This window comes from Belonocnema kinseyi, chromosome 8, assembly GCF_010883055.1.
Source record: "Belonocnema kinseyi isolate 2016_QV_RU_SX_M_011 chromosome 8, B_treatae_v1, whole genome shotgun sequence".
In the NCBI taxonomy this organism is placed as follows: Eukaryota; Metazoa; Arthropoda; class Insecta; order Hymenoptera; family Cynipidae; genus Belonocnema; species Belonocnema kinseyi.
This window is the reverse complement of record NC_046664.1, coordinates 9,979,779-9,997,939: the sequence shown is the minus strand read 5'-3', so window position 1 is coordinate 9,997,939 and position 18,161 is coordinate 9,979,779. Positions and strand designations below refer to the sequence as shown.

Genomic DNA, 18,161 nt, shown 5'->3' with positions numbered 1-18,161 from the left:
GTTCTTTTCGATTGAGACGTGGCAAAACGACGCTTACAGTTAAAAAAAAATAAACATAACTACAATGCAGTCGTGACAATTTATGTATTTATAAGTTATATAATTATGTAAATTCTTATAAAAATACATAAAAAATATTAAAACCTTATAAATAATTATTTTTAATCACTTTTCGAAGAGATTTCTTTTTTAATTAAATGTTTTATAAAATATGAGTTGTTCTTTGGAATTCAATGAAAATAAACTTTTATTCATACAATATATGTGTTATAATTTTTTTGCCTGAAATCAAATGTTACACAATTTGTATATATCCTTGTGGATATTTGAATAACTATTTACTTAAATTACAAGAATTGGTTTTTTAAGTAATTTTGAATCGCGCACCAAGTGCGGCCAACCAGCGCGCAATCGTAACGCAAGCGCAGTAGCACAGAGTGCTACTTACACAATGAAGCGCGCGCATATTTTTGTTTATGTCGTTCTCTGGTTTGGTTCACTCTGCGCGTTTTATGTTGAATTTTAAAGATTTTTAACCATTTTTGAACAAAATGACCGATAACGAGGAAAGTGGAAAAGAAGGGAAGGAAATTGATCAAGAATATGATTTTGCTACTGCAGAGAAACAAGTAGCGCGTGCATTTTTACGTGAACGATTCCTCAGAGTTGTCACCGGCGTTGTCGGTAAGTAGTTATTTGTCAGTCAATATAACTATCAAAATAAAATTAATTTTCAATATTCCGTCTCTTCGTTGTGTTTATAATTATGTATTTCCCTGATAAACACTTTCTCGCACGATTAATTAAATAATACGAATCGTTTGTAAAGTTCCTAACCTCACAAATTAACAGAAATTTTTCTCTCAAATTTTCATGCTTATCGCGAAAATGGAAATTTAATATATGAAAAATAGTTTGTTTTTTATACAAATTATTATTAAAAGTTTATTCGTGACTTAGAGTTCAATTGTCAGTCATTCAGTTTGAAATGAAAAAAAAAATTTATTTCATGCACATTAAGTTTTTCTTGTATTTAGTTCTGAATTTCACAAACATAACATTATTCTTCAGTGAAAGAACGTTTTGATTGTACATGTTTTCAAAAGTTTTATATTTTTTATAGCAAAAACTAAAAACAACCATATTTTAAAATTAAAAAACCAACTGTTATGAAGAAAAATAGTCTTTTTTAAATTATATTACTGTAATTAACTATTTGTTAAAAATTCGTTTATATTATTAGTTACAAATTAATCGCTTTTGATTGCAAATTTAAATATTTTGTTGAAAATTCATTCTCATTGACAGAAAATTGATCTTATTTGTTAAAAATCCATTTTTTGCTTCAAAATTCAACAATTTGTTCGCCATTTTTCTCTCTGTTCACTAAAAAATCTTCATTAGTTGAAAATTTAAGTCTTGTTGAAAATTCGTATTTTTGTTTTTAATTAAACTGTTTTTCATTAAAAATTAAAATCTTTTCTGTTTGCAATATCAAATACTACATTTATCGTCCAGACTTAATATTTTTTGGATTAAAAATGTAATTTCTAGGTTTAAAGTTAAGTTTTTTTTGTTAAAAAGTAATATTTTTTGTTGGAAAATTGATAATTTTAATTAATATTTTATCTTCTTGGTTGCAAATTTTTTTAAATTCAAAAAACAGATCCTATTTTGGCAATTAAAAAATTTTTTAATCTACAACATTTTGTTTAATGATCATAAAATTGGTTTTTTAAAATACAAATTCAGTTTAAATTATTCCGTGATATATGAGAACTTTTATTCATTATCGTGAAGCCTTTTACATTTTTTTATAAAATTTCTTAATTTTGCTAATTGAAATATTTAGCTTGAAAATTGTTCCCATTCATTTTCGAAATTTTAGAAAGTAATTTAACATCTTTTGAAATCTTTTTCATTTTATTTTTTTCTTAAAATTAAATAATTATTAAAAATCAGTTTAAATGTTCACAGAAATTTTAAGACATTTTTTTTAATTTTCTTCGAGTCTTTTAAACTTTTAAAAAGCTTTGCCTTTTTTTCGAATTCTTCAAAAATTTACAATCTGTTTAAACAAAGCTTGAAATATTTTAAAGTTTTAAATGATTTTTTGTTACTATTTCCAAAAATTTTCTTAAAATTACAAAAATTCTTTTGTAATCATAAAAATTATTTTCAAATATTCTATTGAAATTAATTCTTCAAAATAAAAATCAGCTTAAAAAATGTATATTCTCAAACATTTTTTTGAAATATTTTCAATTAAATTTTAATCTTTGTGATTTTTTTCTTGAAATTTATTTTCGAGAAGAAAAATCAGTATAAATGTTCACAGGAATTTTCAAACAATTTTTTAAAATATTTTTTGAATCTCTTAAACTTTTAAAAAGCTTTGCATTTTTTTCGAAATCTTCAAAAATTTACAATATGTTTTATACCTTTTATACCTTCTAAATATACTTAAATTTTATTCAATTTTTTCCAAAAATTTTCTTTAAATTACAAAAATTCTTTTGTAATCTTAAAAATGGTTTTTAAATATTCTCTTGAAGTTATTTTTTCAAATAAAAAGTCAGTTTAAAAAATGTACATTTTCAAAAAATTTTTAAAAATATTTTCAAATTTTAAATTAACATTGAATCTGCAATAGTTTATCCAGTAACTGAAATTTTTGAAATGTTAAAACATTAAAATGAGTTAAAAACCTTTTCATTTTAAAAGTTGCAAAGAAACTTCTCACATTATTTAACATTTTTGATTATAATTCCTAAATGATTGAATATATTATTTAGATAAGATAAATGATATTTCAACCAAAATGATTTTAATTTTAAAAAAAGCAGTTGATTTCAGGTCAAATAAAAAAAGGTTTAACAAAATAGCTGAATCTTCTATGAAAAAAAAAATATATTTTTTTTACCAGTCGTATTTCAAACAAAAAATATTGATTTTTTTAAAGAGACATATTTTCTACAAGCAGTTCAATTTTTCAACACGAGAATATAATTTTTTAAAATAAATAGATGATTTTTTTACCAAAAAAACAAATTTTCCACGAAAACGTGACGTCAACTTAAGAGATAAGTTTTCATCGATATATCATTTTCGTAAGAATCTTGAGAAAAATCAGAAAGATTTTTGAATATTTCAGAAATGTATATCGGAAAAGTATAAAATTGTATTTGATAGGATTTTGCAAAATTTTAGGAAAAATTATATTCAGTTTAAAAGATATCGGGCTTTTAGAAGTTTTGAAAATAAATATATTTTTAATTAATTCGAATTATATATAAAGTTTTGAAAATTTTCCTTAAATATTCCAAATTTTTTTCTACATTTTTAGAAATTTTGTGAAATGTTTTTAAACCTTTCTATATTTTCTTTAAAAATCAATTTTTTAAAATGAAAAGACATTAAAAGTTTTCCCAGCAATCTGAAGAAAAGTTATTTATTTTCTTGAAGTCTTTCAAGTTTCTTAAAAATTTTCGAAAATTGATTGAAATTCTTCAAAAATTTACATTTTGTTTTGATTTTTTTTTATAAATCTTTTCAAATTATTTTTTAATAATGTCCAAAAAATTTTAACATTCAAAATATCTTTTAAAATTATTCGAATTTTTCAAAAAATTTCATAATATTCTGAAAAATAAAAAAATTACCTTTAAATCTCCCAGATTCGGTTTTGACAATTTTGGAAAACTTTTGAAATATTTTATGAATTCTAAGAAATATTTTTTATTATCGTGAGACCTTTCAAAATCTTTAAACAACGTGAAAATTTGTATTTCCAAATATTGAAAAATGAAGGTTTTTTTCTAACTTTTTTGAAATGTTTTGAATTATTAATTTATTTTTAAATGTTTTTGAAACTTCTGTCTCTTAATATTATTCGAATTTTTCGTCAAACTTGGTAATCACACTAATTTAAAAATTTGTCTTTAAAATCGGAGACGTTAATTTTCGAAATTTTAGAAAATCGTGAAACCTGTCAAATTTTATTTCAAAATATTAAAAAATATCTCTTAAACTTGATCGAATTTTTTATTGGACTTTGTAATCTTGTTAATTAAAAAATTTGGCTTAGAAATCGTCCACATTCTTTTGCGAAATTTCAGGAAATAATAAAAAATGTTGTGTTTTTTGTTAATTTTTTTCATCAAATTTATTTTTTCAAATAACATGAAAAACTTGAATAAAAATTTGAAATAAATTCAGCACATTTTTCTGAATTCTTGAACATTTTAATGCATTTGAAATATTTGTAACTAAAAAATTATGAAAACTTTAGCACATAACAAATACCTTTCTACGTTAAACGAAAAATATTGACTTTTGTATTTCAAAGTGCGTTGAAGACCTTTGTTCCATTGATTATTATGATTAAATTATTGTCTTTATTATTTATATAAAATAAATGATATTTAAACCAAAAAGATTTTAAATAAAAAGTATTTGAATTAATACCAATAAGTAATTTTTAAAAATAAATAGCTAAATATTGAATTTAACCCAAAAAATATGAAGTTTTTAAAAAAATTAACGAATTTCGTACAAAAAATTAAATTGTTAACACTAAAATGTGAATTTTTAAAGAAATAGAGGAGTTTTCTACAAAAAATACGAATTTTCAGAGATATATTGTCATTGTCAGCCGAAGAAATGAACTTTTTACTAAAATGATGAATACTTAGTAAAAAAATAATGAATTTTTAAGAAAGTAGTTGAATCCTGGACCAAAAAAGATTAATATCCAACCCAAAAAGACGAACTTGCAACCAAATAGTTCTAATTTTATCTAAAAAAGATTTTTCAGTCACGAAAAAAAAATTCACCCAAATAATTATTTTTGGAGGATAAATAATTTAAAATACAAAATAAAAGGTTTGAATAAACATTTATTTTTTAAGTTTATTTGTTCAGTTTTTTTTAAAGTTAAATAAATATATTATTTTCCTAAGATTCGTCAGAATATTAAAAAAATTTTAAGCTATCAGATATATCGAAAAAGTTTAATTTTTCAGGATTTTGAAAAATTTTAGAAAAAATCCGACTGAGTTTGAATAATATTAAGTATTTTGTGAGGTTACAACAACAGATATAATTTAAATTGACTCAAAATATTTCTAAAATTTTAAAAATATTTCAAAATTAAAAAAACTTCCCTTAAATCTTCCAGATATTTTCGATATTTTGAAAGGTTTTGAAACTTTTTCAAATTTTCTTCTTTCTAGGAATCTCAAAAAACTTTTTTTATTTTCTTGAAACCTTTAAAAATTCTTGAAAAAACTTTAAATTTTTTTTCTAAATCTTTCAAAATTTACGTTTTGTTTAAAATGTCTGGAAATATTTTCAAATTAAAAGTCATTTTTTAACTAATTTCAAACCTTCAAGCCTTCATTTAAAATTATTCTATGAATTATGAAATTTTGTAATCTTACTAATCGAAATATTTTGCTTGAAAATTTTCTCTTAAAATTTCTTTTAAAAATAAAAAATTATATTAAATTTTCCTAGGAATTTTAAGGATGTTTTTATTGATTTATTATAAGCTATAAGCTTAAAGAGCTTCGAAATTTTTCTCGAAATCTTAAAAAATTTACATTTTGTTAAAAAAATTAAAAATATTTTCAAATTATTTTTTCAAATATTTAAAAATTTTTAAAAGCGTCTACGTATCTTTTGTGATATTTTTAAAACTTTTTTACCTTTTAACATTTTTAAAAATATTCTCTGGAAATTAATTTGTCAAAATGAAAAATCCGTTGAATTATTCCCTTGAATTCAAGGATAATTTTTTTACTATTTCTTATAAACCTTTGTAAGCTCACTAATTGAAAGATTTGCCTTGAAAATCTTTCCCATTCTATTTTTAAATTTTAGAAAATATTTTGAAATCCTTGTCAATATTCTCTTAGAATTTATTTTCAAAGAGAAAAATCATAATTGAATTAAATTAATGAGAATTGTTTAGAATATAATAATTATCGAAAAAATAAATAGTTATTAGAAGGTCGACATTTTTTCCAGGTAAGCAGGCGCAATTTCACATGCACGAAAACACAAAAGTCTCGGCTGAATTTCGTGGATGTGACACTGACTGCCTCGAAGTATTTGCTCGAAATTTGACGACACCACTCGGCAAAATTCCCGAAGCAATTCTGAGGACTTCCGACATCATATACTTTGAAATGGAAGGATTACCTCTGCCAGAGTCTACACAAATTACTAGTTAAGTTAGTGAAAAATTATTTTAAAAATTATTATTCAATATTGGAAGAAAATAATTTAAGACTCAAATAAAATTTAATAGAAATACTTCAAAAATTCGAAATCTCGAATTATTTTCACATTTTTACCTACCGTAATATCGCGAAATAGAAGTAGAAGTGAGAAAATTAATTTTTGTATATAAGATTAAATTTATTATAGCAAATTGGCAGTATAATTTATCCAAGCGATTATTTATTTACATATATTATTTCTATGATCGTCGCATAGTTAACATTGTATTTATTTCCGAAATAATGCGTCTCAGGTGATCGATGATTTCTTTGAGGTGTTTGTTCTTGATAATCACTTGCTGCAACAGATCAAAAAATCGAAAGTTTTATCTTTTTTATCCATACTTTATTATTAGTAAAAAATAATTTTTAACGAAACCAAAAAAAAAAAAACGCGAAGTTTAAACTAAAATGATGAATCTTCGAACATCTTCTATCGCGAAAGACAAATTTTCAACCAAATAGTTAAATTTTTAACTAGGAATATTAATATTTTATCAAAAAAAGACGAATTTTCAACAAATTACATAAAATTTCAACTAAATACTTTGAACAATGGATGTGATGATACTTAAAATTTTATATAACTAATTTTTAATTTATATATTTTTTCTAAATCTTTTTAACTGAATAATTGCATTTTTAAACTAAAAAATATGAATTTTCAACAAAAAATTTAATTTTTCATTTAAGAGAATTAATTATCGATAAAAAATTAACTTTCAACAAAATAGTTTAATTTTGTATTAAATATTTTCATTTTCAAGCCAGAAATGCGAATTTTCTACAAAGAGTTAATTTTCAAACAAGAAGTTGAATTTTTTAACCAAATAGTCTAATTTTAAGTTAAAATAATTCATTTTTGACACAAATACAAAACGAATTTTTTACTTAAAATATGAATCATCGTCCAAAAAATTTAATTTTTAAGAAACTAGTTCAAATTTCAACCAAGGAGTTAAATTTTCTACACAAGAAGGTGAATTATAATGAAAAATCTAATAGTTTTTAAATAAAAATAAAAAAACAATTTGATTTAACCATCAAAAAATAATTCTCAAAAAAATACTTTAACTGCCTTCTAAACAAAATTATTTTTAACCAAACAATTCCAGTTTTAATAAACAATAAATTAATTTTCTACCAAAAAAGACGAATTTTAAACAAAATAAATAAATTTTAAATAAAACAGTTAAATTTTCAACCAAATTGTGGAATTTTCTATGAAATAGTTGAATTTCCAACCCAAACATTTTAATTTTAATGAAAAAAGTGAATTTAAAACTTATCAGTGCCAAGAAGATTAATTTTCTACTAACAAAGACGAATTTTTAATAAATGAAATAAATTTTCGAATAAATAGTTGAAGCAATCGATCTAATTTTAGTCCAAATTCTATTTAACTAATTTTTTTTAATTTCCAACGAAATAGTTGAATTTTTAAACTAAAAAACGTCATTTTTCAACAAAAAATTGATTAGTTAAATTTTTATTTAAGACAATTATTATCGATAAAAAAATATTTTCTACAAAGCAGATTAATTTTATGCCAAATAATATAATTTTCTACCAAATTCACGAATTTTAACGTCAAATAGACGAATTTTCGACAAAGCAGTTGAATTTTAACAATATAGTTAAATTTGCAGTTAAAATAGTTCATTTTTAACAAACAAAAAACCGAATTTTCTATTGAAGTTATAAATATTCAACCAACAAAACTATTTTTTAAGAAAGTGGTTCAACTTTGAATCAAAGAATTAAAAATTCAACATAAAAATGTGAGTTTTTAAAGAAAAAAGTACGTTGATATTAAAAAAAATAATAATTTTTAAAAAAATACTTGAATCCTCAACTAAAACAGAATATTTTTCAATCAAACAGTTGCATTCTAACGAAAAAATTGATTATCTACCAAAAATGCGAATTTTAACCGAATAGTTAAATTTTCAGTTTAAAAAATAGTATTAAACAAATGAAAAAAAATTCAACTGAAATTACGAATTAAAAAAAAAAGTTTTAAGAAAATAATTTTTAAAAAAAGACAACAAATTGTTGAATTTTTAAGGCAAAAAGGCAATCTTTCAACAAAAAATGCAATAGTTGATATTTCAACTAAATAAGATTCTTATTTTTAAAAACAGTTGAATTTAATCAAATAATACGAATTTTCCACAAAATTTTATTATTATTATTATTAAAAAAAAACGAATTTTCAAAAAAAAAAACTTGAATCCTCAACTAAAACAGAATATTTTTCAATCAAACAGTTGCATTCTAACGAAAAAATTCATTATCTACCAAAAATGATGAATTTTAACGAAATAGTTAAATTTTTAGTTTAAAAAATTGTATTTAACAAATAAAAATAAATTCAACTAAAATTACGAATTAATAAAAAAAGGTTTAAGAAACTAATTTTTTTAAAAATACAACAAATTGTTGAATTTTTAAGGCAAAAAGGCAATCTTTCAACAAAATATGCAATAGTTGATATTTCAACTAAATAAGATTCTAATTTTTAAAAGCAGTTAAATTTATCAAAAAATATGAATTTTCCACAAAATTTTATTATTATTATTTTAAAAAAAACGAATTTAAAAAAAAAAACTTGAATCCTCAACTAAAACAGAATATTTTTCAATCAAACAGTTGCATTCTAACGAAAAAATTCATTATCTACCAAAAATGATGAATTTTAACGAAATAGTTAAATTTTTAGTTTAAAAAATAGTATTTAACAAATTAAAAAAAATTCAAGTATAATTGCGAATTAAAAAGAAAAGTTTTAAGAAACTAATTTTTTATAAAAAGCCAACAAATTTTTGAAGTTTTAAGGCAAAAAGGCATTCTTTCAACAAAAAATGCAATAGTTAATATTTCAACTAAATAAGATTCTAATTTTTAAAAACAGTTGAATTTAATCAAAAAATATGAATTTTCCACAAAATACTAGAATCCTCAGTAAGACAAATTAATATTCAGACAAAAAGTTTTATTTTTCACAAAGAGTATTTATTTTCTACTAAAAAAAAACGCAGTTTAAAAAAAAACACATAAAATTGTAACAAAAAATTTAAATTTGATGAATTAATAGAAACCCATAAGAAAATCGAGCTATGATTGGTTTAAAAATAAAACTGTCTGTTAAAAATTGAATCTATTTCGATTAAAAATTAACTTTTTTTGATACAAATACTATTTTTTTAGGCAAATATGTATTTTTGGTTCAAAAGTTTAAAAAAAATTGTTAGAAAATTGAACTATTTAGGTTCAAATATTTCTTTAAAAATGTATCTTTTTAGGTGGAAGGAAGATTTACAATTTAAATTAAAAATTCCTCTTTTTACTTTCTTTTTTGTTGTTCTTGAAAATCCAACAATTTAGCTAAAAAGTTATAGAAAAAAAATATATAAACTAAAAATGAGTTAAATTTAATATTTTTTAGTTTAAAAGTTTAATTTTCAAGTTAAAGATGGTTTGAAATGAAAAATTATAAACAAAAAATTCATCTAATAAAATTGAGACGAACATCGCATAAACTTTTTCAAAATATTTACTTCAAAATGTATGTAATTGATTGAAAATTCTTCCTTTTTGGTAAAAAAAAAATCAATTTTTGGGGATAAAAAATCAAAAACTTATGTATTTTATTTATTTTTTACTTTTTATATATTTTTAATTCATCTTTTTTTATATAAAATTAATCTTTATTGTTCAAAATTCATCATTTTGGTTGAAATTTCAACTATTTGGTGGAAGGTTGAAACTGCTTTCTTCAAATTTCATTTTTTGATTAAAGATTTACAATTTTAAAAAAATTTTCGTTATTATTTTTTGCTGCAAATTAATTTTTTTAGCTGCATATTTTAAAATTTGGTTGAAAATTCAACTGTTCTGTAAAATATTATGTTCTTTTATTGGTAAGTAATTTTCATAAATGAAAATTTAATTATTCAATATTTGGTTAAAAATTGATGTTTTTAAATTAAATAATTGAAATATTTTTCTAAAAAATATTAGAAAAAAAATATAAAATAAAAATTCGTTAAATAAAATTTGCATCAACATTAAATCCATTGTTATAACTATCTAATTGAAAATTTATTTTCTTTATTGAAAATTCGTCTTTTTTGGTAGCAAATTAATATTCTTGACTGGAAATTTCTACCAATTTGTTGAAAAATGATATATTTTGTTGAAAATTCGTATTTTTTGGTAGAAAATCCACCTTTTTAAATTAAAAATGCAACTGTTCGGTTGAAAAATAACTCTTCCTTTTTAATAATTCTTTCTTTTTGGTGAAAAATCAACCTTTTTGGATGAAAATTAAAAAAGTTGATGTATTTTATTTTCATTGTTTTTATTTGTCTTTTTTTAACAAAAAATTGATCTTCATTGTTGAAAATTCATCACTATGTTTGAAAATCTATTTTTTCATATGAAATTAAAATCTTTTTTTGATGTTATATTTATTATTACATATTTTTTTGTAATTTCGTCTTTTTTGTACAAATTTCCTCTTTATGATTGAAGATTCAACTATTTCGTTGAAAAATCGTATTTTTAGTAGTAAATTAATATTCTTGTTGAATTTTTAAACCAAAAAACTTCAATTTTCAACAAAAAATTTAATAGTTATTTTTTCATTTAAGAGAATTAATTATCAATAAAAAAGTCATTTTCAACAAAATAGTTAATTTTCAAACAAGAAGTTGAATTTTTCAACAAAATAGTCAAAATTTAAGTTAAAATAATTCATTCTTAATACACATGGAAACGAATTTTTTACTTAAAATATGAATCATCGGCCAAAAAACTTAATTTTTAAGAAACTAGTTCAAATTTGAACCAAGGAGTTAATTTTTCTATACCAAAAGGTGAATTCTAATGAAAAATCGAAGTTTTTTAATAAAAATAAAAAAAACTTGATTTAACCATCAAAAAAGAATTCTCAAAACATATAATTTGCAACAAAATAGTTTAATTTTTATATTAAATATTTGAATTTTCAACCCAAAAAGATGATTTTTCTTCAAATAGTTCACTTTAAAAAAATAAGTTGAATTTTCAACAAAATAGTAAATTTTTCAGTTGAAATCGTTCATTTTTAATAAACAAGAAAAATTTGTTACTAAAATTATGAATCTTCAATAAAAAAAATTAATTTTTAAGAAAGTAGTTAAAATTTGAACCGTGAAAAAAACTTTAATTACCAACTCAAAAAAATTATAGTTATAACAATGGGTTTAATGTTAGTGCAAATTTTATTTAACGAAATTTTTTTTCCCAACATTTTTTAGGAAAATAGTTAAATTATTTAATCAAAAAACATCAATTTTTAACCAAATATTGAATAATTCAATTTACGGTTAAGAAAATTATTTAACAATAAAAGAAACTAATATTTTACAAAACGATTTAATTTTTTACCAAATTGTTAAATTTTCAACAAAATTAAAAAATTTTCAGCTGAAAAAATTAATTTTCGGCAAAAAAAAACAACGAATTTTTATCTAAAATTTCAAATTTTCAATCAAAAAATGAAATTTTAAGAAAGTAGTTCAACCTTTCACCAAATAGTTAAATTTTTCGCACAAAAAAATTGAATTTTCAAATAAGACAGATTTATTTTTAACCAAAATTATGTATTTTCAACACTGAAGATTAATTTTATATAAAAAATGATGAATTAAAAATATAAAAAATAAAATACGTAATTTTTTGAATTTTTATCTCAGAAGATTGATTTTTTTTTGTACAAAAAAGGAAGAATTTTCAATTAATTACATACATTTTCAAGTAAATATTTTGAAAAATTTGATGTGATGTTTGTCTAAATTTTATTAGATTAATTTTTAGTTTATATTTTTTCGTTTCGAACAATTTTTTACTTGAAAATTGAATTTTTAAACTAAAACATATCAAATTCAACCAAAAATATAGATGTTAAATTTTAATTAATTAGAATTAATTTTTTATTAATCAAACAAATTTTATGACAAAAAACAGGTTAATTTTGTATTAAATAATTTAATTTTCAAACCAAAAATACGAATTTTCAAAAATTCACATTATTTTTTAACAAAATAGTTGAAATTTTCAGCCAATAAGATTAATTTTCAATAAATAAAATAAATTTGCAACTAAATAGATTAAGCAATGGATCTAATGTTAGTATAAATTTTATTTAACTAATTTTTAATTTGTATTTTTTTTTCTATAACTTTTTAGCTAAATTGTTGGATTTTAAACAAAAGCAAAAGAAAAAAGAATTTTAAATTTAAATTGCAAATGTTTCTTCCACATAAAAAGATGCATTTCTAACGAAATATTTGAACTCAAATAGTTAAATTTTCTAACAAATTTTTAAACTTTTGAGCCAAAAATACGTATTTCAACACCAAAAATTGTATTTTTAAAATAAAACAAAGTTAATTTTTAATTGAAACTGATTCAATTTATAAGAGACAGTTTTATTTTTAAACAAAAAAGTTACAATTTCTATAAATAGCTAAATGTGTTGTTTAAAAAATCAGTTCTGAAGCAAACAGATCATTTTTCACTAAAATAATGGAATTTTCAACTAGAATAGTTACATATTCAGTTGAAAAAATTAACTTTTAACCCACAAAAAAATGTTTAAAAAATAGTTAAATTTTCAGTAAAAAATTATTTTTCAATAAAATAGCTCATTTATTAACAAAAGAAATGAATTTTTACTTAAAATGATGAATTGCCTGCCAAAAGAATTTATTTTTAACAAAAGAGGTTAACATTCAACCAAGTAATTAAATTTTAATTCCCAAAAAGATGTAATTCTTATCAAACAATGTAGCAGTTGATATTTCAATTAAATTTTTAATCCAAGACAGTTTAATTTAAGAAAAAAAAAATAAAAATTAATTTCAAGCCCAAATAAAAAAACGAATTTTCAATAAAAAATAAGAATCATTGCTATTCAATTTTATATTGAAATTTAAGCAAACAAAATTAAGCACGCTCCCAAAAAATTGCATGACTTTGAAAACAAAATTTTATCATTATTAATTTATTAGGTGTAAGGTTTATTTTTATATCTGAATCAAAAATTGATAACCGGCAGGAAAATAGAAAAATTCGGATTTTGTAGAAATTAAAGTTTTCTGCGCATAATTAAGCACGCTCCCAAAAAATTGCATGACTTTGAAAACAAAATTATCATTATTAATTTATTAGGTGTAAGGTTTATTTTTATATCTGAATGAAAAATTGATAACGGTCAGGAAAATATAAAAATTGGGATTTTGTAGAAATTAAAATTTTCTGCGCATAATTCGGTATAAAAAAAAAGAAATAATTTTTCGATAAAAATGCAACGAACCTCCATCACTTCTTTGCTCTCCTCATACACAAGTCGATAAGCCTCTGACGATTTCTTTTCGTCAGACTTCATGTCCCACTCCTCCTTGAGCGGAATCAGACTCTCAATATGCGTGTATTCCATTCCAGATTGGCAACTTTCATTGCACTTTTCGTAAATGAGCCTGAGGCGATTAAATAGTGCGCCCAACATTTTCAGATGGTCTGACACTTTCGTTTTCTTTTCATTGGCAAACGTCGAGCCTTGTGCCGTGCCTGTAAATAAAAATTACATTTTGCAGGCCTCGGACTCACCTTTTTTTTCCAGCTGTTTAGTCCGAATTTAAAAGTGCATCATAAAAAAGTGACGAGCAATGGGAAATTAACTCTATTTTTTTAAAATAAAATTTCCAGGCTTTTTTTTTTTAATCAAATGTTTAAATAGCCCTTTGTTATGAATGTGAAAAATGAGCCTTTTCACTTTTTATTGGCCAACATTTTTTTGAGAAAACAGAACCACAAGTAAACAAATTCTTAATTTTTGGCGAACGGAAATCATTTTTAAAATTCTTTGAAATCTTTTTTAATTAAATCTGTGAAATATTTGTGAAAACTTTCTTTAATCTTTGTTTGCTTTTTTTTTGTTCGTTTGAAATCTTCTCAAATTTGTTGAAACCTTTTGAAATAGTTTACATCTTTGAAATATTTGTAAAAAGTGTCTTAAATATTTGTTTGTGAAGTCCTTTTTATTCATTGAAATCATTGAATTATTTTAAATCTTTGTGAATCTTTTTAAAGGTTTGTAATATCCTTGAAATCTGTGAATTAAAAAAAAATCTTTTTAAATTTTTATGATATCTTTTTAATATTTTCGAAAACTTTCTTGAATTTTTCTATTTTTTTCTTTTCTTCTTTTTTAATTCTTTAATTTTTCTTCTTTAAAATGTCTTAAATATTTGTTTGTGAAATATTTTTTATTCATTGAAATCATTGAATTATTAGAAATCTTTTTGAATCTTTTAAAATTTTTGTAAAATCCTTGAAATCTGTTAATTTTTTTAATCTTTTAAAATTTTTATGAAATCTTTGAAATATTTTCGAAAACTTTCTTTTTTTCTCATATATTTTTTTAATTCTTTAATTTTCCTTTTTTAAATTGTTTAAAATATTTGTTTGTGAAATCCTTCTTATTCCTTGAAATCATTGAAGCTCTTTGAAATCTTTTTGAAATCTTTTGGAATCATTAACAATTTTTGTAAAATTCTTGCAATCTGTTTTTTTTAATCTTTTAAAATTTTATCGAAAACTTTCTTTAATCTTTGCTTGTTTTTTTGTGTTTGTTTGAAAACCTCTCAAATTTGTTGAAAACTTTTGAAATAGTTTAACATCTTGGAAATATTTGTCAAATCTTTGGAAATATTCATAAAAATTTTCTTAAATATTTGTTTGTAAAATCCTTTTTATTTATTGAAATCATTGAATTATTTGAAATCTTTGTGAAATCTTTTGGAATCTTTTTAAATTTTTGAAAAGGCCTTGCAATCTGTGAATTTTTTTAAATCTTTTCAAACTTTTATGAAATCTTTGAAATATATGTGAAAACATTCTTTAATCCTTGTGTTTTTTTTGTGTTCGTTTGAAATCTTTTCAAATTTGTTGGAACCTTTTGAAATAGTTTAACATCTTTCAAATATTTTAAAAAATTGTCTTAAATATTTGTTTGTGAAATCCTTTTTATTCATTGAAATCATTGAATTATTAGAAATCTTTGTGAAATCTTTTGGAGTCTTTTTCAAATTTTGAAAAAGCTTTGCAATCTGTGAATTTTTTTAAAAATCTTTTCAAACTTTTATGAAATCTTTGAAATATTTGTGACAACATTATTTAATTTTTGTCTTTTTTTTGTGTTCGTTTGCAATCTTTTAAATTTGTTGAAACCTTTTCAAATAGTTTAACATCTTTAAAATATTTGTAAAAATTGTCTTAAATATTTGCTTGTGAAATTCTTTTTATTCTTTGAAGTCACTAAATTATTAGAAATCTTTGTGAAATCTTTTGGAATTAAAAAAAATTTTTTTTAAATCCTTGAAATCTGTGATTTAAAAAAAATTTTAATTTTAATGAAATTTTTGAAATATTTTCGAAAACTTTCTTTAATTTTTCTTTTTCTCTTTCTTTCTTTTTAATTCTTTCATTTTTGTTCTTTAAATTGTCTTAAATATGTGTTTGTGAAATCTTTTTTATTCATTAAAATCATTAAGCGCTTTTTAAAATTTTTGTGAAATCTTTTGAAATCTTTTAAAATGTTTGTGAAATCCTTGAAATCTGTAATTTTTTGTTGTTGAAATTTTTATGAAATCTTTGAAATATTTGTGAAAACTTTCTTTAATCTTTCTTTGTTTTTTTTTGTATTCGTTTTAAATCTTCTCAAATTTGTTGAAAGCTTTTGAAAAAGTTCAACATCTTTGCAATATTTGTCAAATCTTTCGAAATGTTTGTAAAAATTTTCTTAAATATTTGTTTGTGAAATCCTTTTTATTCATTGAAATCATTGAATTATTAGAAATATTTGTGAATCTTTTAAATTTTTTGTAAAATCCTTGAAATCTGCGATTTTTTTTAATCTTTTGAAATTTTTATAAAATCTTTGAAATATTTTCGAAAACTTTCTTTAATTTTTCTTTTTTTCTTTTTAATTCTTTAATTTTTCTTCTTTAAATTATCTTAAATATTTGTTTGTGAAATCCTTTTTATTCATTGAAATAATTGAATTCTTTGAAATCTTTTGGAATCTTTTAAATTTTTTGTAAAAATCTTGAAATCTGTTAATTTTTTTAATCTTTTGAAATTTTTATGAAATCTTTGAAATATTTTTGAAAACTTTCTTTTTTTTCTTTTTTTTAAATTCTTTAATTTTCCTTCTTTAAACTGTTTTAAATATTTGCTTGTGAAATCCTTTTTATTAATTGAAAATGTAGAACATTATTATTTTTGGTTAAATCTGTATTTTTGGGTTTCGAATTTTTTGTTTTTGTTTGATTGAAGATTTAACTATTTTTTAAAAATTCGTCTTCTTTTTTGTTAAAGTTCCATCATTTTCATTAACAATTTATGCTTTTCTGAAAATTGGTATTTTTCGGTTGAATTTAACTTTTCTTCATTTAAAATTGTTTAGCTTAAAATATCAATTATTTTGATTTTCATTGAGAATTCACATTTTTAGGTTTGAAATTTATCTTTCTGGTTGAAAATTCAACTTTTTATTGAGAATTCTTGTTTTTTTTTGTTTGTTGAATTCAGCTCATTTTTCAATTAGTTTTTTAAAATGAAAATGTAACTATTTTTAAATAATTGTTTGTTTTGAAAATATATTTTAATAAATGTAACTATTCCAGTTAAAGATTAATCTCTTCCATTAAAAAATTAACTTTTTACTGGAAATTTAATGTGTTTTTTAAATGATTTATTTTTTGTTTTGTTGGAAAATTCCATTAGTTCGTTAAAAATAAAATATTTTTACTGAAAATATATATTTGAAATATTTATATAATAACTGAAATATAAATAAATTTAATTATATAATATATTGTTAAACATATATTTTTCTTGAATATTGAACAAAAATGGTGGGGATTTCCGTAAGTTGAGGGTGAAGAGAATTTTTTTGCTTTTTCTATTTTTTCAGAAATGGTGCAAGATATCGTAAATGAGTAAAAGAACTTTTTCTAGAACTCTCTTAACTGTGCAAAATATTTAAAAAATATTTTTTCATATCTATTTTCGTTTTTAAGAAAAATGCGAGAATTCGATTTTATAAAAAAAAATCTCTTGGCCGCAAAAGTTATTTAGCCCGCATAAAACTCACAAGTTCGTCACGATAGTATAAGTTTAAAGAAAAAATTCCCTTTTTTTTTTTTTGAAAAATAAAGCCAAAAATTCAAATATGCATAACTTCGTAAAAAAATTATCACAAGTCGCAAAAAGGTACATTTTTAACCCAAACATATTAAATTTTAAACAAACAGATGCATTTTTAACCAAAAAAAAAGGTACAATTTCTACATAAATATATGAATTTTCAAACAAAAAAGAATAATGAAAATTTGATTTTATATCATAAAAATTAACATACCGTTAGGAGGTTGAAGGACTTTTAACGTCTGAAACAATTCCTGTGTTCTGCTGACAATTTCCTGAACCGTCTCCTGTCCAAATCGGCAGAGACTCGCCGTATTGATATCTTTTCCGGGCTGTTTTTGTGCCTGAGGTTGACTGGGAGGAACGGGATTTTGAGGCGTCGAAGCTGCGCTTCCACCCTGATTATTTTGCTGCACCAGAGCCACTTGCTGCTGCTGCTGTTGCTGCATCTGCATTTGCGCTTGCTGCTGCAAGTGCATTTGTTGCAGAGCATTCGACTGTTGTTGCTGGACCAACACTTGTTGGGCACTCAGCATTCCCATGGGGTTGGAACCAACACCTGTGCCAACGCCTGTTCCAAACTGCTGAGGATTCACCATCCCTGGAACTTTTTTGTTA

General features: G+C 21.6%; 2 protein-coding genes across 2 annotated transcripts in view; one reads left to right on the top strand and one right to left on the bottom strand.

Moving 5' to 3' along the window:
• The first annotated feature begins 483 nt into the window (after positions 1–483).
• On the top strand, positions 484–6,321 carry LOC117177966 (gem-associated protein 7-like). Its single transcript, XM_033369107.1, has 2 exons — positions 484–684; positions 6,031–6,321. Exons 1-2 carry the CDS (start codon positions 552–554, stop codon positions 6,234–6,236), a joined length of 339 nt encoding a protein of 112 aa, XP_033224998.1. The 5' UTR covers positions 484–551; the 3' UTR covers positions 6,237–6,321.
• An 86-nt stretch (positions 6,322–6,407) lies between these two features.
• Positions 6,408–18,161, bottom strand: part of LOC117177965 (mediator of RNA polymerase II transcription subunit 30-like) — a 23,508-nt gene continuing 11,754 nt past the window's right edge. Inside the window, exons 3-5 of the mRNA XM_033369106.1 lie at positions 17,758–18,150; positions 13,648–13,901; positions 6,408–6,583 (exon numbers count right to left, since the gene is read on the bottom strand). Of these exons, the coding sequence (XP_033224997.1) occupies positions 6,485–6,583; positions 13,648–13,901; positions 17,758–18,150 (746 nt within the window). The 3' untranslated portion in view covers positions 6,408–6,484. The remainder of the gene's footprint in view (positions 6,584–13,647; positions 13,902–17,757; positions 18,151–18,161) is intronic.

Bases quoted from the DNA above. Each gene is read 5' to 3' on its own strand.
- LOC117177966 (XM_033369107.1), top strand. From the start codon at position 552: ATGACCGATAACGAGGAAAGTGGAAAAGAAGGGAAGGAAATTGATCAA. The intron at 685-6,030 runs GTAAGTAGTTAT...CATTTTTTCCAG, and splicing joins AGTTGTCACCGGCGTTGTCG to GTAAGCAGGCGCAATTTCAC.